Consider the following 24,220-nt stretch of genomic DNA (forward strand, 5'->3'; position numbering starts at 1 on the left):
TTTTAAAATTTAATATTGAATGACCAGTGACACGACATCTATTCTCCCTGCAATTTGTAGCTTCTTGTGACATGTCAGACAAGAGATACAGCGAATTTTCATGAATTCTGGGGGGTTTTTTTTACATAATAATTTAATTTATTGTTCCACCCTTGCCTTTGTTTGCTGCTCATGCATCGCCTGAAGCGATATCTAGGAACGTTACATCTAGTTTAATATGGCTTATTACAGAGCAGTAAATTATGCTATAATTTACTGTCCTATCAAATAACAGATAAACAAATATACCTTTTGAATAGATATCTAGTGTATCTGATGTGCAAACAATACTGTAATAGAAACATTATCCACTGTAGAACATTGACAAGGCAATTCATTCAAATCGTGTTTTATTGGTCTTCTAAAACCAGAGAAGGAGCGCTTGTTGCTTTCTTAATAAACGACTAGGAAAGTTCACCCATATCAACATGTTATTGGCACTGATACAAAAACGTACGTTCAATAAAATTATTATTAATTTAAAGAAACTAGATGGTACGCTCGCTTCGCTCGCGTACCATCTAGGTCGTGCCCACAGATGGTTCTCGAATACATAATAATTTCAGCGTTAAAAAACTGGCGATTTCAAATGTACGTACCGCAGGACAATAATACATGTCGTTTACAGGAACGAATAAATAGACACTGTGATTTATGTACTCAACTAAAATTAGCACCCTGGGAATTACTTCCGAAAGAGAAACTTGTCACAAAATGAGACCAATTGTTTAAGTCAAATTTAAACAAACTAAATTTGTGTTTTGTATGTAACATTAGGGTTGAGGGATGGGGAAGAGGATGGGTGCAAAGGGGAACACTTTTTAAATATATTCTTTATCCATTTAGTAACGAAATATTAATTGTTTTCATGTTTTACAAATAATATACCACTACACACAGTAAAACATTGCGATTTAATACTTTGTTGAAACTATCACCGTCGATTGAAATAGTACAGTACATGTAACGCTACATCACTACGACGTGAATATGTTTATATAATGTAAAACAATTTGTGAAAACCACCTCTATTCGGGGAAAATCATAAATTCGATTTAATCGTCAATAAATATTAAATTATCTAACTCAACTTAATTAGTAGGCCTAATGGTTTTCAATTGTTTCTTAGAGCCAATTCATACTTAAGTTGGTTCCTACCCAACCCACCAAAGTTGTTCTGCGTTTAGGGAATGTGATGTACCGTAGGCCTATCCTCTACTGGTTTTACAACGCTACTCATGCCAGTGAGGGAAGGGTGATGATGTGGGTGGTTTAACTGCAATAATAAAGATGTGTACATAATATACGGCGAGTGAAAACGCTAGCTCATTATCCGTTTAAAAAAAAATTATATCCAACCTCTGCAGCACAGATTGAAAAAAAAAATGGATCGAATTTCTGTTATGAGTATACAGTAGTTGCCTTTACGACGCCTGAGGGAATAGACGCTTGTGGAACAGAGATTGGAATGTTCCATTCATCGCAAATCAATACATTTGTATAACGTATTTTAAATCTATCAAAATAGTATTTTTTAAAGAAAATCGGCCTGTCTTCAACATTATGATGCTGTACTCGAGCTGTTCAACCGGTTTTCAGCCATTAAAAACAATTATCGTAGGAGGAGATAGGAAAATGCGAAGCATCCTCGCATTATTGTCTGCGGGTATTTATCAAGACGGACATCCATTAGACAGTGTATACCACGATCGAAAAACACCCCTATTTGGGGCAAATCGTTGAACCTAAATTCGTTTTAATCGTCAATAACTAATTATCTAACTCAATTTAATTAGTAAACAGGGTTACATCAGGTGGTTAAAATCAGTACCGAAAGTACGAACCAACTTTATATACCATCGAGTAAACATTCTAGAAATAACGCGCGATTTACCGAATTTTGCCCTTACGTAAATTTATATATAGATGATAACAACTGACCAAAATAAAAATATTTGGAATGACAGAGAGTCTGCTGTAAACAAAGTGCTTTGAGCATAGCTGCATATACAGTAATATTACCCTTAGGAACATCCATATAAGTATTCCCTCTATGGACAGATTAGTGACTTATAGCAAAAGTTACAGTTGTAAATTATAGTATATAGTTAGTCATTCTCAATTGATGTACATGTACCGTATTATGAAATGATGTTATCCACTGTATATCTTACAAAACAGTTTGTGCATGTTTTTATTTTCATAAATATTTATTTTTTTATTTATTTATTTATTCCTTTTAATGAAACATAAAAAGGGAGCACTGATGAGAGACAAGTGCTGTCAAACTATTGCCAAAGCACATGTCTCTCCAACCCAAAGGGCGTGTCTCTCCAACCCAAAGGGCGTGTCTATCCAACCCAAAGGGCGTGTCTCTCCAACTATATTATTGGTTTCCGTCCAAAAAATATAAATATGCACGCTTTATTCTGAAATTTACTAACTGTTTAAAGGAATATGTTATAATTAGATTATATATATCTCAATATAATTCTAATGCATTCCTAAAATCAACTCACCTGAGGACGTTACCATGACAGAGAATAGAAGATAGATAATCAATAGAATTATAAAAAAACTGATCAATTAACACAATAGGAACAATGGTTGATAGAGATACAATGACAGAATATGTAGAAGTCTGATGATCCTCTGTAAGACAACTTTATAGAACTGCCATTTTCTTATTCTTTTTGTATTTTATATGACTTTTATCTTACTGAAATAAATTTTAAGACAAAATAATTATTTATTGATTTCAGAATGAAAAAAAAACAAGTTGTCATGATGTTTTTGTTGTCGTCATGATGTTGTTTCCAATTTTATTACTGTGTTTATGAATATTGGACAATACAAGATTTTTAATTTGTAATTTTTGAATTTAGGCTATGTGGGAGAGGATTCAAATTAATTTATTCTATATAGCAATGCTAGATTGAAGTACATATAATAATAGTTGCTATTTGTATGATGGTAAGTTGCTGTTGGAAAGGCAATAGACCGATTGCAGCCATGCAATACATTTTTATGATAAATAATTAGTAAATAAGGATGGTCATTTCACTTTAATCTATTTTGTATCAAAAGCTCTCCCATAAATCAACATTTCTTTTTGTGCCAGAAACATAATTAGAACCAAAGAGTTAGTTTATACTCTTTATTCGCGAAGTGACAGGTTTTTTATTAATTGCATCAATGAAATGTCACTATATGAATACACAGTTGAGTGTTGTTTAAAGTAGCGACATGTTGACACACTCAATTAATAATGATATAGGCATACAGTACTCTTAATTATTCACAAATGTCAAAAAAAGATACTTCAACTGAATTAAACCAAATCAATTTGATATTGGTGACACATCATTCAGTAGTCAATGTAATATGGTTTATAGTAGACAAATAGAAATACACTGTTTGATGACAGATCAGTGAAGTGGAGGCCTGAAGCCATATCAACTGAGGACATTATGTTGACTGTATTGTATGCTATGAAGTGCATACAGAAAACAATTACTGGAAACAAGTTTAAACAGCAAGATGTGTTCCATGCAATTGCATTGAGTTGACTGTCCTCTACTGCAATAGGATCTTGATAGAGTGTATATTAAGGGTAAGGAAAATTTAAGCGTTGACAAAATCAAGAAGGTGTTGTAGGAGGTGATTGCCTTCCAATTCTAGTACATAAACTAATAAAGAAGCTTGCCATCAAAGATCTACTGTACAATTCATTACACTATTGAAGAGAATGCCCTATTTCACTAACATTAGGACATTATACCAATGTTCAGTTGTTTTTTATTACTAGTAGTATTACCTAATAGTGTCATATTTAACCTTGTTAAAAATTGTGAACATTTGAACTATATTTTAACCGATTAATTACAATCAATTCACCTGAACCATAAACCCTAAAACAAGATTCAAAGGATATTGCATCTATAGTTTTGTGCATTAAGTGCATGAAATATGTGTAGCAGTGCTTAACTGTACTGTATTGATAACATGTCACTAGTTTTCATACAAACACTATGAGTCACATACGCCATCCTGAAATTAGCACTTTGCCTACACATTGATTGATAATCTACAGAGCTTATTGACATTTGGAATTAAACTAATTTCTCTCTGTTCAAACATTTTTTTCATTCTAATATTGGACTTAGCATATCGAGCCTATCTGTACTATATTAACTGTATCCTTTCAAGATGCTATACTCTCATTGCCTTGTTCTTCGGATTGGATGTAAAGCCTTTGGTTCTGTGTACGTAGTGCATTTTTAAGAACTTGGTACACTATTCATGGTCCCTAAGAGTAGGGACCATGGAGGGTCTAATCCGAATTCCCTCAGTTTGAGGACAAATATAAATACCAAATTTCTCCATGAATTTACCGATACCAATTCTTCTCTCAACAGTAAAATCAAATCAGTGTAACTAACCACCCATATACACGTTTCATCCTCACATCAGCAGAAACTTAGCAAAGAGAAAGAGATTCAAAATAGTTGTGACTTCGCGAGTGGTGTGATGGAAAGTATGATTGTAAGGCTTCAGGCTAGTGCATTCTATTTTGTTGGTTTACCGCTTACCATTACCGCTCATCTATGTAAATTGGCCTTAAATCTCATAAGAGATATGAGTTTGAAAGCATGTCATCATGTGATTGTCGAGTCATGTGCTTTTTGTTGGATGTGTGTTAAAATAAATAATGCAACAAAATGTAATAATCAACTGTAGCACAATTAGTTCTCTGCCATTACTTCAACAGTCACAAACAGGAAACAGTTGTCAAAGCCTGAATGCACACAATAATGTTAGAACACTATCATACTCAGTTTTGACCAGTCAGGTTTATTCCGGATTTTATTCCCATTCATCATGATGGCATGTTGTGAAATCATGAATAAAAACTTTGAGTGGTGGAAAGAATAATAGCAACAAAAAAAAGATTTTTACAAGTTTCAATCAAATAAGGATTATCCACAAGTCAACTCAAATACATTTGTTGATATTAAATCCTAGAAACTTGTGGGGGTGTGTGGGGGAGATTAATTAATTGCTATCATTATTATTAGTAGTGACAACTTACTTAACCTTTTATAAATCCTACAAACAAAAAATATAGCTTATTGAAAATGAAAATTAAGAAAAAATGTTAAAAAATTAATGAAGTGAGAACACTAAAGATACAGTAAATCCACAAAAAGAAAGAATAAAAAATCAAGAAAAAAAGAGTTTCCAGAAGAAAATAAATTTAAAGAAAAAACTGAATCTAAATTGAAAATATTGAAATACAAGCAATAATTAAACAATATGAGTATGCCAATAAGAAGAAGATCTGTAGCTCAGTTGGGTGTCAATTTGTGCATCAAACAGTGGCTGGTGAATCTGTAGATGGTTTAAAATCTTCCTAGAATATAAACAACGAGCAGAATACATTTTTCATGTGTTGATAACAACAAAGTACACTGTACCTGCACAAGGAGCTAATTGCCTTTTAGTCTATGAAAAATTCATACATTTTCAATTGATAGGTTTGGATTCGTTATGTATCAAGATTACCTACTCAAAATAAAAGAGTCTCCCTCCCTTGAGGTATATATAATTGGGCTACAAGAGTCTCCCTCCCTTGAGGTATATATAATTGGGCTACAAGAGTCTCCCTCCCTGGTACATATAATTGGGCTACAAGAGTCTCCCTCCCTTGAGGTACATATAATTGGGCTACTTTCATTAAATTCTAAATATTTATAAAATTAGAGTTATTAACACATACTGTAAATGCTTTATATAACTGATGCCCTTACCTACACAAATATTATTTTGTTATATTTTGCGTTCAATGACATTCACAAGATGAGAGATAACACATGGTTTATAAAGTCTCTACAACATTCCTAATGATTTTTACTGAATTAAAAACTGATTTAATTATCAATCTAAGTTACTTTTAAAGTCTGAATATGTTTTAGAATTTTTAGTAAAAGGATTTAATAATTATATGTAGTTCTAGAATGTTAGTAAGTGCAATTCTTCTATGTTAATATCCTTTTATGTACAGTGTGTTAGTGTCACTTTTTTGGATTTATTTCTGTCTAGCTGTTATGGTAATAGTTTGTAACATCCAATTTTATACATGATAGTTTTTTTAATATACTAATTGCATTAAAGAATATTTGAAAGATGTTGTTTTTTGGTTTTTATCTTTAATTTCAACTCTTGTACTGTAGGGCCTATACTAAACTAAATATTGTATTGTTATGTGGTCGAACCTTTTCTACAAAAATCTATTCCAAAAGAGAGAAGCAATCAGTTTTGGTTCGGAAAGTTGGCATGACTGGTGCTACAGTGTTGGGTGGTAACGATATACTACACACTTTCAGAGGGCCTATATATGTCAGAGTCTGGGAAAGACTGTGGGGCCTGTATATAATACTGAGCCAGGATAAATAGAGATTTATTTTATAATATCTCTTTTTATTTTCACAGAAACAGTAAATCATAACAATATCATTAACTACAACTAGACATTTATTTATTTAAGTTATGATTTTTTATTTTACATCGTCATACATAAACTTCCTAAAGATCGTCAAAAGTGTGCTTAATTTGTTTCCAATTGATGTACTTACGGCGGCTTCCGATGAAAAAGTATGTCAATATCAAGTTTGCCCGCACTCTCCAGGACAGAATAGCTTTGTGACGCAAATGTAAATTTTCCAACTAAGCTGGAAGCTGAAACAAACAAATGAAATATAAATAGAAAAATATAACTAATAATATTATGTGCATAATAATGATGATGAAGATGATATTTCTATTTATAGACTTGTATTACCGTTTTAACATTTTACGCTCTGTATTTTCCTGCTATGTTTTTTTTTAATGAATATAATAATAATGAAATAACTTTTTTTAGGTTTACAGCTCAGCTACTGTACAGTATGTATATATTTATATATTTTTATATTTATACATTAATTGTATGTTGTTGTTATGTTGTTAACGTTTTCCGTCTTCCGACATTACGCTTTCCACAATTTGTTTCCATTTTTTTCTGTTTATGGCAGGATGGTTTGATTAATTGTATAATGTAATAATAATTAAACTAGCCACATTGTTCAGATCCAATATTTTAATTTATTAGTGTGTAAATTATATATGTTTTTTAATAATATGAATATTTATAAGAAATAATATTTGACTATTACACATGCTTTTATTAGTATAATGGAATATAAGGCTTTTAGATCTCTAATTAGTGTGAAATCTATATATAAATTCAACAACATACTGTGAAGATATATTCTCTGTAGAGTATCGTATCTAAGTAATTTAGTATATTGAGTTGAATTGAAAAAAGGCTTGTATTCAGCAAATACTAATTTAACCTTGTACACCAAAGCAACTACAACCCGATGCAAATTACACTGTAAAATAGATCATGTAATCACTAATTTATCTATTAATGTACCACAAAGAAGGTATGTAAGTCTCATTGTGGACTTATGTATTTCATTCACACAAGTTGATTGTATAAAGCAGAGATCAATTTACTATATACTGTATATGAGATATATACCATAAATGCTCCAGGGTTTTGTTTTAGGAGTTTATTTGAGTTTAATCTTTTGGGTATATTATGGTAACACATGAAATCAAATAAATTCAAATCTTATAAACATGCTTGGTCAATTCTTGGTAGATCATAAGTCAAGGAATTCTACTACAAATAGAAATTTCTTACAATACATTGCATGTAGTATATTTATTCAAGGAAAATATTAATTTATTTGGGTGGGGCATTCATTTACAATCAATGTTCAATGGGGGCGCTTATTCGAGAAGGAGTTTATTCAAAGTGTGGCGTTTATTACAATATGGTAAATATGTATATCAAACACAACAGGGTTTTTATTATACTTACTTAGACTTTCTAATCTTTACAGATTTTATTTTTGTTTTGTCTTTAATATTAACTAACACTAACCTTCGTAGTCCTTGATTGACACCGAAGTGTTTAAGGTGACTAAATATTTTGAAACCAAACTAAATGCCATACCTGGAGGGAATTCAGTCTGGCAGCGACTCTGTATATTCTGAACCTTTTCCACCAATGCCAGCATTCGAGGGGGACCGGTTGGACGGACGAGAGAACGCTTACCACCAAGTAAGGAACGTACTGCTGCATGTCGGAATCTATGCAATAGTAATAGTCAATTAACAAAAAATCTACAATAAATATAAAATTCAGATGGTTTTTAAATAGCTTCGGCATAAATCTGGCAATTTTAGAATTACATGCTACATGTGCACCTGGCTGTGTACAACAGACTATAACTGTCATCTATAGGGCTTAGCTCTTATTCTTCTATGCCTGAGATACTATTTAGGCTAGATACAAATTAGGTGGCTAAAATCAGTACTGAAAGTATGCAAACTTTCAATACCATTGAGTAATTTTTCTAGATTTTTTATTTGATTTTCCGAATTTTGCCCTTATGTCTATTTTTACATACATATATAAAAAAACATATCATAAATTTAGGTATTTTCATACTTTTTGAACAATTGCTTGTTAATAATCTTAAGACATCAAAGAGCATACACTCCATTCTAAGTTTGAATTGACTTACTTCGCTCTAGCAAATGTTGTGCGGCCATCATCTGCTTTCAGTAAACGGCAGTCTTCGTCGCCCAATTCAACATCTCTCGTCATTCTTAAAGAGAACAATTTGATTATATATACTTAAAAATTTGATGTTGGCTTCATAAGCAAGGTTACAATGTAACTTAATTTGCATAATAAGTTTATGTAAATTAATATGCCGGTAACTTTATTTGCATAACAGGTTTATGCAAATTATAATGAACACATGAACAGTGATTATCAAATCCCAACCTTATAATTATGTCAAAATTAAATTAATTATCAATGTACATGGCTACTATCCTTAAGCCATTACTCTATGCTATAATTAAAGGAAATCAAATTGATTACAGCAAAGTATGTGTCAAGGAATAACATTATAATTTAACTGTTGGGTTGAACGTTCTGAGACAACAAATATTTTTTTGTTGAATATGCCATTTTAAATGTCACATAATAGTTATTCACTTCAACCAAAAATTGGATCGAGAAAAATCTATGGAAGTGATTACTTTATTAAAACTGCGAAATGGCCAATTCAAAGTTCTTAATTTTTCATGTTTTTTTTTTGTGATAATGCATTTACTTTATTTCAGAGTTGGCCTCACAAACGTGTAGAATTGCGATTGCCTAAAGGAAGGTATTACAACAACAGATCTATCATGTAATTGTTTTCTAATAGCCAGATTACTTACAACTCATTGTTCTTATCTTCAGTAGTTGCTTTCACATTTAATTGACTGAAATTAAAATGAGAAAAACGGCAACATTATTTTACAGTATCAATATACTGTAAACTAGAAGAATACATTATCATGTTTGAGACCGCAGACAAAATTTAAAGACAAACAATTTGACGTTTACTGTATTTAGTAAAATAAACACTTTGAATAAATTACCTCTCAAATAAACTATAGAGCATCATTTTTAATAAATGCATTTAAGCGCCATGCCACTGTATCATCTGCACTTTACCGAGCATTTTGGTACAATTTGTACTGTATCTTCTTGATATTTTGAATAACTGTATTTAAGCGCCATGCCACAATATGATCTACAGGTCACCGAGCATTTTGGTACTATTTGTACTGTATCTTTTTGATATTTTGAATAACTGTATTTAAGCGCCATGCCACGATATGATCTACAGGTTTACCGAGCATTTTGGTACAATTTGTACCTGTATCTTCTTGATATTTATTGTGTTTTTCTTAACTAGCAGGTATTTATTTTATTGTATATGTTACCATACACCCCAAAAACTCCCTTGAATAAATGCCTTCCTCGAATAAACCCCTCACCTAACAACTCTGCCGAACAATAAAATAAATTATTATTATTTGTATTTTTCTGAATCTGTAACATTTTTTCAATTCAATACCAATTACAAAAAGTGCTCCTTTAAACTTGGTCACTTTGATAGCGACGACGACGACGATGATGATGTTTGATTTAAAAATATATCAAACATAAATATTATGAATTTACACATGTATAGAAATATTTTTAGTCATTACATTTGATTGTAAAAATGTCAGATAACTATAAACTACATTTATGTTGTATTAGGGATGCTAAATAAGCTACAATACAGAAATAACATTTGAGTATACACTCTGAGTGGCATTGAGAGTAAATTGAAAAATATTTAAATCCAATGAAGGATATGTTTTAAGCTCGGTCCACAACACGAATGTGATGAGTGGACACGATGACATCATATCACTCCCATATATGGACACGATGACATCATATCATTCCCATATATGGACATGATGATGAACATATCAATCCCATATATGGACATGATGACATCATAACATTTCCATATATGGACACGATGATATCATATCATTCCCATATATGGACATGATGACATCATATCACTCCTCATAGTTTGTCAAATCACACTTGTTTCAAAATTCAATTTGATCAATGATAAGTCCACCAATAAGTTGCTGTAGGCAGTGGGCTAACTTTATGTTTGATTAATCAAAACAGAAATGATCAGGACTTTTGTGATCTGAAGAGACAATAAAGTTGATCCAATGAGCCCACATTTCCCTCAAATTCAAAGTTTTTAATTTTAAGAAAATAGCAACAAACATGGGCTTACAACTGAAGTATTGACGAAAAATGTTAAACATAATATTTATGATAAACAATCATTAAAACAAAGTCACCTTTACAAATATTCTACTAATGACTTGCATCATTAAACCTAAATACTATCAAATTAAAAATTGTGATTACACTCTGAGTCCACTAAGCTGTGTCAGTCAATTAAAATTACCATAAAAGCAAAATTGATTAAGGATGACTACAAAGTTACAAGACAATTACTTAATGTAAGCCAACAGTATCAGGCTGAAAAATTATAGTGTTTTCTCCATGGTAATACTAATCTTAGCCAGAGGTGTTTATGGCTATATTTAGACCAATACTTGTACAATAGAATGTATAGTGCAAATGTCCTAACCAGAAGACAGACCTAAAGATATGGAGTCTCCAGGGACTTATGTACCATGTAGGCTGTTCAACAGTTTTGTAATTATCAATATCCAATTGATCACGACATAATCATCCCAATAACAAATGGCGATAAAATCAGATAAGAATAATAATTTTAATATATCTAAATTCTATAAAATTATAGATTCTATAGAAATTCTATAAAATTATAGATTCTAAAGAAAATAAGAAACATTTTATAGACACTAAATAAATTCTATAGAAATTAAAATATATTTCAATAGAAGTGTTCTATACAATATCATAGAGCTCTATTAAATGTTCTATACAATTCTATAGAAATGTTTGTAAGGGTGTGCTCAATGTAAATGAATAACATGGCTCAATTTGTCCAGTGAAATTAGTGATAAGCAGAAAAATTATAAACATTTACAAGTTATTCTACTTTGAAAATGAGCTTTTTGTTTTATTTCATGTGTATATTTACATATGTGCTTGTTTCACAATTGTTATACAATCTTCATGAGAAATAATTTTTGGTATGAGTTTTGGTATGAGTTTTGGTATGAGTTTTGGTATGAGTTTTGGTATGAGTTTTTCCTGTCTGTAAACTAAAATAATTATAGTACTAAATATTATCTAATTAATTATTTGTAATGTCTTAGTTTGTAGAACACAATACAATAGTTACTATAATTAGACACATTACACAATACAATAGTTACTATAATTAGACACATTACACAATACAATAGTTACTATAATTAGACACATTACACAATACAATAGTTACTATAATTAGACACATTACACAATACAATAGTTACTATAATTAGACACATGTAGTAATCAGAAGACAAGTACCTTTGTGCTTTCTCTGCTTCCAAATGTGACAGAGAAGGCGATATGCCATGAATCACACTCTTCTTAGGTCCACCATTTATAACACGTACATTCTATATTATAAAGAAAGAAAGATTAAAAGAACATAAAGAAAACAAATTGGCTCTTGCATCTCCCAATAACTAAATAGGCATATCATAGAGATAGTGAATTATAATACTGTATCAGGCCTATCAAAGCTATTGGTGTAGTGAAGCCAGAGAGGCTACATCTTTAGTCATCTTTTGGTCCAATAATGTACTCTCACTTTTACAGAGCTTATTTTTAAAGGAGCTTTTTACCATTTTTCCTCCTGGACAATGTTGAGGTTTGAAATACTCAATTTAATTTAGTCCATAAACGTACTCTCACTTTTACAGGGCTTATTTTTAAAAGGGCGTGTTTTCCATGTTTCCTCTTGGAGGTTTGAAATACTTAATTTGGTTATCACTTGAGTCCTAGTACTAGTAGTGTCTACTGCTTTGTAATTGTAAACAACAGAAGAAATTTGCATGGAAAAAAATAAATTTGTAATTAAATGTCTATGTATTGTACTAGTATGAAGACAATACTATTACTATAGTATGTTGAATCTTCACATTAGACATTTTGTAATATAGTGTTGTGTTGTTGAGGTACTGACTTGTAATGAAGACTCTTACTCGCTTAACTGTCGTAACACATATATTGTTTATTCAGTATAATATTTGATACGTGCGATAATAATGATACAGCTAACTAACTAAGGATAAGGAACGGAGGATCAGTGATGCTGTCGGTGAGATGTGAAGTGTGTAGGTCTGCTTCTGTAGAAGTGGCTGTAAGGTGTGTGCTCCGTGAGGTGGCTGTAAGGTGTAGATGTTCTTCTGAAGAAGTGGCTGTGAGGTGTGTCTGGGCTCTTCTGAAACTTGGGGGTATATTGGCTTCGGTTCATTTGCATATGTTACTACGTCATCTGTGAGGGTAACGATTACTACTACTATTACTACTACTACTACTACTACTATTACTACTACTATTACTACCACTACTACTACCACTACCACTACTACTACTACTACTACTACTATTACTACTACCACTACTATTACTACTACTATTACTACTACTATTACTACTACTACTACTACTACTACTACCACTACCACTACTACTACCACTACTACCACTACTATTACTACTACTACTACTACTACTACCACTACTACTACTACTACTACTACCACCACTACTACTACTACCACTACCACTACTATTACTACTACTACTACTACTACTATTACTACTACTACTACTACTACTACTACCACTACCACTACTACTACCACTACTACCACTACTATTACTACTACTACTACTACTACTACTACCACTACTACTACTACTACTACTACCACCACTACTACTACTACCACTACCACTACTAATACTACTACTACTACTACTACTACTACTACTACTACTACTATTACTATTACTACTACTGTAGTGGTTACTACTACTACTATTACTACTATTACTACTATTACTACTACTATTACTACTATTACTACTACTATTACTACTATTACTACTATTACTACTATTACTACTACTACTATTACTACTACTATTACTACTACTATTACTACTATTACTACTACCACTACTATTACTACTACTATTACTACTACTACCACTACCACTACTATTACTACTACTACTACTACTACTATTACTATTACTACTACTGTAGTGGTTACTACTACTACTATTACTACTATTACTACTATTACTACTATTACTACTACTATTACTACTACTATTACTACTATTACTACTATTACTACTATTACTACTACTATAACTACTATTACTACTATTACTACTACTATAACTACTATTACTACTATTACTACTATTACTACTATTACTAATACTACTACTACTACTACTACTCAGGGGCGCAGCCAGCAAAGAATTAAAGGGGGGGTCAACCAATATGTGAGTATTTTGCGAGCGAAGCGAGCAACCATGGGCTGGGGGCCAGGGGGCCGCCAAGGGCCCCCGGTTGGGGTCCAGGGGGGCGAAGCCCCCTGGAAGCTTTGGCGGTCTAGGGCAATCTAGATCATTTGAATCGGTTTACGCACACACAAATATGACAATGTTAACACTAATAAACTGAAACAAAGAAAACAAAAAACAACTCTCATTTTCATTACAGAACATTTTTATATTCCAGGCTGCCACAGACAAACACTTTTTTTCTTGCTTGTTTGTTGATTTGTTTAGAGAGGCTGTAAACTCAGAGGAGGAATTATTTGAATTCCTCCCTTTTCACCAATACAAAAGTTGCATGAAATGAACGTAGAGATGCAAAAGTTTGAAAAAAGAAATTAGAATGATAGCATGGAGGGAGTGATATTATTAAATGAGAACCGTAAGGTTAGAGTTCATACACTGTGCAAGTCCAAGAAGCTATCTTGGCTCCGTGTGTATGTGAGACGCTTATCATACCCAGTACATACAATATTTTGTTTAAAAATATACCTATTTTGTTCGAATGTATAGTATAGGTGATAGCTTATACATAATTGTAATAACTAACTTCTAAATTATTATCATACATTTTACGTTAGTTACTATAACGGCGCTCTTGACATCGCGTGATGCATCTTTAAACATAAGTTTGGAACATTCTTCTTGGCTTGGAGACAGAATTCGCGAATGACATTCTCTGTATTAATGTTCATGTTAAAGTGTATTTTCATGAGGCACAGTCCCGAAAGCTGCTCATAAGACATGTGATTTCCCAAACAGGTTTTCGTTCTCCATAAAGTCGAAAAACTCCACTCAGCTTCAGCAGACGTTACGGGCATAGGCCTACGCGATTAGAAGAAGTGCACGCACATTCGGGAACACATTTGGATCCGCTAATTTTACACAGTCGCTTCCATCACTGAAGCTCGGAATGAAGATGTTCGTGTCTTGGCAGATCATCGTACCAAATTCAAGTTCCTTGAAAACTTCTTCAACATTACACTTCACTATAGACTCGGGTGCTACGCCAAATATTTTAAAGCATGGCCTGTCATCGGCAGAAAAACGGGTTTTTAACTCGGTTTGTAATCAAGAAGTTGATTTGGTAATACTGCTCGGTAGTAATCTTCCACAGTATCTCCAGAATGATTTGATCTGTATTGTTGTCTCATGTTTTTATTTATTTTTTCTAAAAAAAAGGGGGGTCAGGACCCCCGTGACCCCCCCACTGGCTGCGCCCCTGCTACTGTAGTGGTTACTACTACTACTATTACTACTATTACTACTATTACTACTATTACTACTACTATTACTACTATTACTACTATTACTACTATTACTACTACTGTAGTGGTTACTTTGAAATTGATTGTAGAATTGTTACTGAATATTAAAACATTCTGGTTACTAACCGTAATTTGATCATTTTTCAACATTCATTAAAATAAATGTGATGTATAATTTTTTTATTTTATATACAAATAATTGTAAAACTTTTAAATATTGTATGTATTTTTATTTATTTTTAAAAAATTGTATTTATCTGCACTGTTCTAAAAGTAGAATTCCATCTCTCTATCACTCATGTTAAATAGGCCAAATTATTTGTGAATCTTCAAAATGCACTAATATGGGTGAATGGATTTTATATTAACATACGCATTACGGATGAAAATGTAACAGTCATCCAACCCAAAAAAAAATATGAGGATATGTCCTATATCAGAAAGGAATTAATTTTTGGAAAAGAGACAGAATAAATTTCTTCAATTCCAAAACCTCATCATAATGATTAAAATTATCAAGAATTTACTGTATATAGGTGGTCGTGTAAACACGGTTTATTAAACCAATTTGATAAATAAATGAGTTTACAATGTACCGTGCATGTGGTCTATAGAAAGCAAATAACCCCATCGAAAAAAAATTGAAACTTAACAAAAAGGTTAGCAAAACAAAAGACTATAGCCTATATATGCATAGTCCTTAACTTAACAAAAAGGTTAGCCACAAAACACTATAGCCTATATATGCATAGTCTTTAACTTAACAAAAAGGTTAGCCACAAAACACTATAGCCTATATATGCATAGTCCTTAACTTAACAAAAAGGTTAGCCACAAAACACTATAGCCTATAATATGCATAGTCCTTAACTTAACAAAAAGGTTAGCCACAAAACACTATAGCCTATAATATGCATAGTCCTTAACTTAACAAAAAGGTTTAGCCACAAAACACTATAGCCTATAATATGCATAGTCCTTAACTTAACAAAAAGGTTAGCCACAAAAGACTATAGCCTATATATGCATAGTCCTTAACTTAACAAAAAGGTTAGCCACAAAACACTATAGCCTATATATGCATAGTCCTTCGTGAGGACTGTAAACGATGATCGGCAACAGTGAAATAAATAATACATAAACAGTGACATATAATTTATTAAATTATAATAAAACATCTTTCATTCTCAGTGTCAAATAAATTTATTACATTAAACGAGACTTTCCATTTCGTCAGATTAGGAATATAGCTTTTGTTCTGCAATTCTAACCATACTGAATCTCCTTATATGGATTCTTATAATAGCGTACTCTCCTCATTATCCAATCTCAGATTTCTTTTTTTCAAACAAATTTTCCCAATAATATTTATTTCAATGAAATGAAGGTTACAACTATTTATATACTGAAGACTAAATAAAATAAATGTTCCCCAATGGTATCATTTATTTGGTAATGCGCATTTCACAGTTAAACTATTGTGACTGTCAAGTCCTCTTTTTCTTTTCATTCTTCTTTCTTTCTACAATTTTTTCTACCTAAAAGTGATATCTAATGGTGATAATTAGGACGCTCAAATGGACGTTCAGCTCATAAACATTCATTATTTGTATATTAGTTGGGCCAACATTTGGTTCACATGTTGGCCACAATTTGAGACACTGTTGTGCTTGAACAACTTAAAAATCATTGCTACTAAATCATCATTAATATTAAAGCTAAACCATAGAAAATATCTCAATGGGTAAACTAAGGAAACATGTTATTTTATTTATGTCGTGAGGTAATTTTGTACCTTCACACAGTTTAAGAGAGTTCAAGAGAGGCTTATGATTATCAATTGAAAGAATTATGTGGCACAACCAATTCCCATCTTGAAAATAAAAAGGTAACAAAAGCCAACTGAATCATAAGATAGACTTTATGTTTGTGAATAATATTTACTCAAACTCTCATTATCTCCAAAAATGATAATTTACATGTTGTTTGATTATCCACATTGTCCTTATAAAACACGAGGAGCATCAAGAATTACGTCACGTAACCTTAAATGTTTCCATGCGACAGATCACTTGGTAATTTTCATGTCAATTTAAGAAGCTGTTTTAATTTAAAAGACGTGCTTAATCTAGGAAGATGTATGATCTAATAAAACCACAGAAAATGTGTTTCCTAGTCTGGCATGTATGGCCATTGGCTCCACAATGTCTTGCAATAGTTAGTGGAGGAAAGTTCATTAACTAAAACACACACACAGACAAAACAATCCACCTTGTGCTCATCGATATGTTGATTTAATAAACTGAAATGAGTGGCTGGAAGAGCAAACGTAAATTTGAATATTTGTTAATACGTAATTAAATAAAGAAGTCCTTGGTTTTCTAAATGATGTTTTTAATTTTAAAAATAAAGATAAATGTATATATTATTATAAGCATGATATTAACAAATATATTATATATTATATTTATAATTATTATTATTATTAGTATGTTAATATTATAATAATTTCTAACACTGATGTAGGTAGGCTAACTCTGAAAATAATTATTAAGGCTGCAACACACAAGGACGATAACAAATTGACAATAAATAGATAAACACACTTTTGTGTTCATAAAACAAAAGAAATTAGAAAAGTTTTATAATTGAAATAAAAAATTGCTACCTTCTCGATTGGTTTAGGCCTTAGCCTAGCATCTTATTCAGAAATTGGATTGCTACCTTCTCGATTGGTTTAGGCCTTAGCCTAGCATCTTATTCAGAAATTGGATTGCTACCTTCTCGATTGGTTTAGGCCTTAGCCTAGCATCTTATTCAAGAATTAAAATTCAAAGAAAGATGAAACATTCTATTTTCAATTGGCCTCACCTTTCATCTTTCACCTCTTGAAATTATTTGTACCATTGGACTCATAAACATTCCTTATTATTAATATAAGCTAACTTTGTAAATTGTCTATCCTTATGACAATCAATATCGCATGCTGAAATAGATGTTTGAATATTCAGGCACTATGGGGCTACATTTATGACTTGTCATAGGATGACCATGCACAGTGTTGTAAATAATAATAATTCATTTACTATATATTATTATTAATAATTTTGTTTGTTCCTCTAGGATGTTCAAAAAGTACTACTAACTCAATGGCTAAGCATACATTCACTGATGCGCCTACTGTACTAGTGAGTAGCTGCTAGCCTAGTCGGTAGCTTAGCCTAGCAGTAGTCTAGCTAGGCCTGGGCTGGCTAGGCGCGCCTACAACCCCCGGTCTAGCCTAGGCTAGCCTAGTTAGTATCTAGCCAAGCCTAGTAGACCACACTACCGGAAATCTGGTAAGCCTAATTATGTCTAAGGGCCTTAGCTAGTTTCACACAAACCATTACCATTGAATAGGCCTAAATTCATGATACAAACAGGCTTTTATTTTATCACCGAAAACTATGCGAAAACTTTTTAGGGAATTCCCCCAACTCTTAATACAGCCCGCCCTCATCGTTCCTAATTTAGAAAACTTTTTGAAGAATGTAAAGTACAGTACATGCTTAAAAAATAGTACACTCAAAACCATTTTATTGTAATTGTTTTGTACGGTAACATAAATCCTTTTTATAGCCTAAACAATGTTTGTGAAACATTCATTTTCCCCAACTTTGACAAGACGAATTGTACACTGTAATAACCAACTATCTCCAGATCATTATAACCATGCCACCGAGAATGTTAACAATTTACTATGAAATAGTTTTCAATCATAATCTCACTTCACATTGTTTCTCTTTGAAATGTTACAGGTGTAAAAAATTAAAAGTACAGATACAATGGTTACAGAGGCCTCTTTGTCAGACTTGCTTGTGGAGTATCCAAGAGGACAACAACCACCAAGTACCACTAAGTACCAAGTAGCAAGTAAGTACTTACGTGTTGACTGCTGCTGGTATCCTGAACACCAACCGCACCACGTTTACTGCACCACCAGCCATTATCTTGTGCATACGCTGACAGAACCAAGACGGGAAAGAAACCTAATGTTACCCAGGCTTCCCAAAGATCAATTATTCCTGGAGTAATCAACATTAAAACAACTAACATCCAAATATATGCAAAAATCGACCAAACTGCCGTTAGCATAAACACACCAAAGTCATTGATTCGCTTCGTCTGCGGCGACGGCACACTGGCCACGCACACGGCTGTGATCATAAGCAGGTTGAACGCCGCACTGCCGATAATTGTATAAGTTCCAAGACTATCTTTCTTTTCAAGTACAGTTAATGTACTCACAGTTTCAACAACTGCAAGTAAAATTTCAGGTGCACTGCTCCCCAGTGCCATAAGTGTCAGGTTCGCTACTGTCTCGTTCCAAACTAATACTTCTCTTTCCGTTCGTGCGTTTTTATCAGCGTCCCATTTCACAACTGTTTTCTTTTTACTTGTTATTACCTCTATACTGCACATAAACACATCGCTTATTATAGCTATGCCTATGAAGATATATACCATGGCAAGGATGTATAGAAATCCCCGTATTCCTTCCGACCAGAGGTTTTCGGCGGGAAGTAGCAGCCAACTGGTGCATGGTTCAATGTCTGCATTATCAAGAATTTCTATCACATAACCACGTGAATAATTTGTATAATGCCAAACCATTGTCGTTAGCTCATCGGCCTCACCCTGAAAGTAAATGTATACATCATTAATTTTATTGAACTTGCTTGGACCCATGCAAAACACTGTGACCTCCTCTGTCGTCACATAAAAGATTAATAAATGAACAATTATTATTTTAAACCGTAAAATGTATAATTGCAATTTATGTAAACGTCCCTGATTATCCCCAATACCAGTTTTAATGTTAAATATTAATGTTTAATGCTAATTTTCAATGTTAATTTGAATGTTAATCCTAATCACGCGCGAAATGCTGCTACGCACGCCCGTACGCACGTCGCATCATGTTCGTGTTGTGTCAACGCTTGCAACCAATTATGATTCTTCGTTGACAATTTATTACGAACAACATAGACAAAATTCGTTCCTAAAACAAAGCGACTATGATTCTTAATAATGCTATTGGTCTATATATCCTATATTTAGTTGCATCTTTGTATTTAGCCGCAATAATCAATGAATCTACAATCATATAATAAATTAAATTTTATTTTATCGTTTCTAAATTAGCATCTTAACAATCGGCTTATATCTATATGTTTTATGATCCATTTTGATTAGCATTGCCCAGCAACGGTTACCATGGTAATCATTCTTTAAAGTCGTGTTTTACAATACCCTTTAACAACTTGGTTCATACTAATCTTATTATAATTTTAGTAAGAAAAAAAAGTTTGTTATTGTAAACGTCAGTAGGTAAAAATGGCACTGTGAAAGATATTTAATTTCGTTTTTAAAGCTGTTTCAATTTTTCGATAAAATAAATTTTACAGAATAACGCATACAAAAAGTGACGATCCCACTACATGTTATTCGACATGGTATTACTTACCACACTTACTTACTTATTTACCGTTTACACTACATGTTATTCGACATGGTATTACTTACCACACTTACTTACTTATTTACCGTTTACACTACATGTTATTCGACATGGTATTACTTACTACACTTACTTACTTATTTACCGTTTACACTACATGTTATTCGACATGGTATTACTTACCACACTAACCACACTTACTTACTTATTTACCGTTTACACATACCTTATAGTTTTTAATGTATATAGGCCTAAGTAAGTAACATGTAAAGAATTGATTTTTCCTACATTTTTTCCAAAACACATTTAAACAACGTTAATTTAATAAAAACAAATATTAAATTATTCAAAATAAAACATTAAATATTAAATTATCTTGGACTTTAGCTAGATGTAAATACTTGTCTCTCATAAACCTCTTGTTACGAACATTGAAATGGCTTTCTCATGTACTGTGATTTTAAATAACATTATCCATTGAACATTCTGTTGACCTAGAAGCCAAACTAATAGTAACGTGTAATCAATGTATTTCAAATACAATACTCCTCAATTAACGTATTCTGTAAAATCATTTTAGGTAATCATAATCATATCATCATTCTGACAGTAAACTCATCACGGGTTCTGACGACTTCCTCTGTTCATAAATAACACTCAATGACAAGAAGTTTTTTAATCTCATAGGCCTAACATTTTGTTCCTAGATTTGTCTTAAGCTTTTTATAAGTGATGACAAGAAAAACACTAACATTACATCACCTCATATCAATCACACGTATTTAGTAAATATGGTTAAATGTCACAATAAGTTATTAACATTTTAGTGTGATTTGTGTTCTAATAATAGGATCAAAGGAAAATAAGATAATAATAATAATGTCAACACACCCAAACAATAAGCACGAAGCTAAAAAGTAAAATGTCGATATAAAGTTTGCGGTACACCACGACATTATATCAACATTTCGCCATGCAAACCTTTAAAAAATATGTGTAAAATGTCATCATAATAAAACATTGTGTGGTTAATTTTTTTTAACGGATTAAAATGTGCTTTTATTGTTGCTTTTTCTTTTATATTTATGTTCATTTTTGTAAATGTTGTTGCTTAACCGCACCTTGATGTTAAGGTGAATGTTAATACATTTTGTGAAACGTGCTTCTTATATATTGACTTGTTTATACAATATATAATGACATACTGTCTGGTTTTGTCGTCCGTTGCGAATGTATTTTTAATCCATGTTTTTCACACAGCCTCTCATTTTACACAGTTTCTATTTTGTATACAAAATCTGTTCACACGCTGCCAACACCTACACATATTATGATACGTTCATTTACGGCTTGTATGTCGTCAAGTGATTGTAAGGTTGCCGCTGCCGCCATGCTTTTGATATATTGTTTATGATGTTTTCGGAATATTGATTTGCATAATGGTATTCACGTACTCATTCGTTAGTTTGATAACAGCATTAGTAGTTGCATTTCCAATATGCCACTGCATACTTAATTACCGTACACTCGTCTTCAATCCACAAATCGTGTTTAAAATAAAGTTAATGTTTCAAGTTTTAATGTTCATCATGTATAATAATTATTAAATACTGTGTTAACAACCTGTATTGATTGTCTGAAATTACAAAATGTGAAAACAGTTTTACGCACACAAAAGAGGAAAAGCAATGTGTTGAAACACATGAATATATGTTAAAATGCAGGTGTATTGCAATCATGTATTGAAATTTAAATAATTCTTTTAGTATTCTAAATTATATATTACATCAATATTTTCTAGGACTAACATTTTCAACTATTTGTTATCCTACGTTGTTAATGGAATGCTAGTACTTCCCGATTTCTATCCACATTACATTACAAGAGGAAGAAAGATTCTCGTGCATTTCTTTTGGATCCAAGAGGAGAATCATACGCTATATGATAGCATCATTCCACCATTAAAGCGTCTCTATATACATTGTCAAACTTTATGTGACAAATAAATGTGATGTGTCCATGATGATGATGTCATATCACTATAACTATATATGGACACATCACACTTGTTTTGTCAAAATAGATAGTGTAGACACATAGCTTTTAACACATTCTTACTCATACAATGTTTGGTGAAGGAAGGGGTTAATGGTTAAAAGCAACCAAACACAATATAGTTTCTAAAGCTCTTTTTACATTATCAAAGAGTATGTGGCAAAAAAATGTGATGTGCCCATATATTGACATGATGATGTCATATCACTACCATATTTGAGGATATCACTACCATATTTGGGCACATCACACTTTTTTTTTCGAACTACATTGATAATGTAGACAGAGCTTCAAAAGCATGTAAATTGATTGTTATAAAGTCAATGGTGTTGTATCGAGTTAGTCGCAAAATATTGCTTATCCGAAAGACACCGGTATACACGTCTAATTTAATCTTTTTGCTCGTCTCGTATCTCAAAGTTACTAATCTGAATGCATCATCATTAATGGAACTGTCGCTGTCACACTAAACCGAATAAGTCAAGTTGCTCCTTTTCATTTTTAAATAATTACATCAATCTTCTCTTCTTTGACCTATGACCCCTTTCATTAATCTATTTGATTTACGTTCTACCTTTGGCTCTGCTTGTGATATTCACTCGAAAGTGTTTTCTATACATACAAAAAATAAAACACATTCAAATACATACAAAATGTACTGAGCTATGTTACGCGAAACATACGAGCATTAATGCTAAAATAGCTAACTTGCGCTTTCTTAAAAAGCAAAAGAATTATGAGTTTGACTTACTATATACTAATAAAACCATTTTAAAGCATTTACTCTGCTAAAAAACCTAAGAAGGTAACAACTTACAGTCAAAAGAATGAATTAACACATAATACAAGGATTCTGCTTGTGCATTTAGTATAAAAACGAGTGTGTAGACGCTGAACAAAATCAGAGAATTACATATCATCAGCAAACGAAATCAATGATCACCAACAAATAATAGTTTACTTAGTTCAATGATATTGATGTATATCAGTAAAAACGGCCTGGTTGTGTGAGCAACGCTTTCTCTTTACTAATTATTCAACAAATTATGATTTCACTTCACTATATATTTGTCAATTCAGATCATCAATCAAACCATATATAAATAGAACACAAAACATGAGTAAAATGACATTTTAGGCAATGACATGACATGACATGACATGACATTTTAGGCAATGTCAAATATATTTTACATTATAACTAAAGCTCTGGCTACACTATCAAACGTATGTGACAAAAAAAATGTGATGAACTCATAATGCACATGATGATGTGATATCACTACCATAGTTGAGCACATTACTACCATATTT

The 24,220-nt window shown here is 32.1% G+C and overlaps 1 protein-coding gene across 3 annotated transcripts in view; it reads right to left on the minus strand.

Moving 5' to 3' along the window:
• Positions 1-24,220, minus strand: part of LOC140062137 (sodium/calcium exchanger 3-like) — a 48,533-nt gene that overhangs the window by 20,477 nt on the left and 3,836 nt on the right. For 2 of the 3 annotated variants that reach the window (XM_072108200.1, XM_072108201.1), the window contains exons 2-7: positions 19,276-20,028; positions 12,029-12,120; positions 9,388-9,432; positions 8,679-8,762; positions 8,105-8,241; positions 6,675-6,777 (exon numbers count right to left, since the gene is read on the minus strand). In XM_072108200.1, coding sequence (XP_071964301.1) covers positions 6,675-6,777; positions 8,105-8,241; positions 8,679-8,762; positions 9,388-9,432; positions 12,029-12,120; positions 19,276-20,004 — 1,190 coding nt within the window. In that variant the 5' untranslated portion in view covers positions 20,005-20,028. Of the gene's footprint in view, positions 1-6,674; positions 6,778-8,104; positions 8,242-8,678; positions 8,763-9,387; positions 9,433-12,028; positions 12,121-18,740; positions 18,808-19,275; positions 20,029-24,220 lie in introns of those variants that run through there. The other variant, XM_072108202.1, reaches the window with a different exon arrangement.

This window comes from Antedon mediterranea, chromosome 11, assembly GCF_964355755.1.
Source record: "Antedon mediterranea chromosome 11, ecAntMedi1.1, whole genome shotgun sequence".
Classification (NCBI taxonomy): domain Eukaryota; kingdom Metazoa; phylum Echinodermata; class Crinoidea; order Comatulida; family Antedonidae; genus Antedon; species Antedon mediterranea.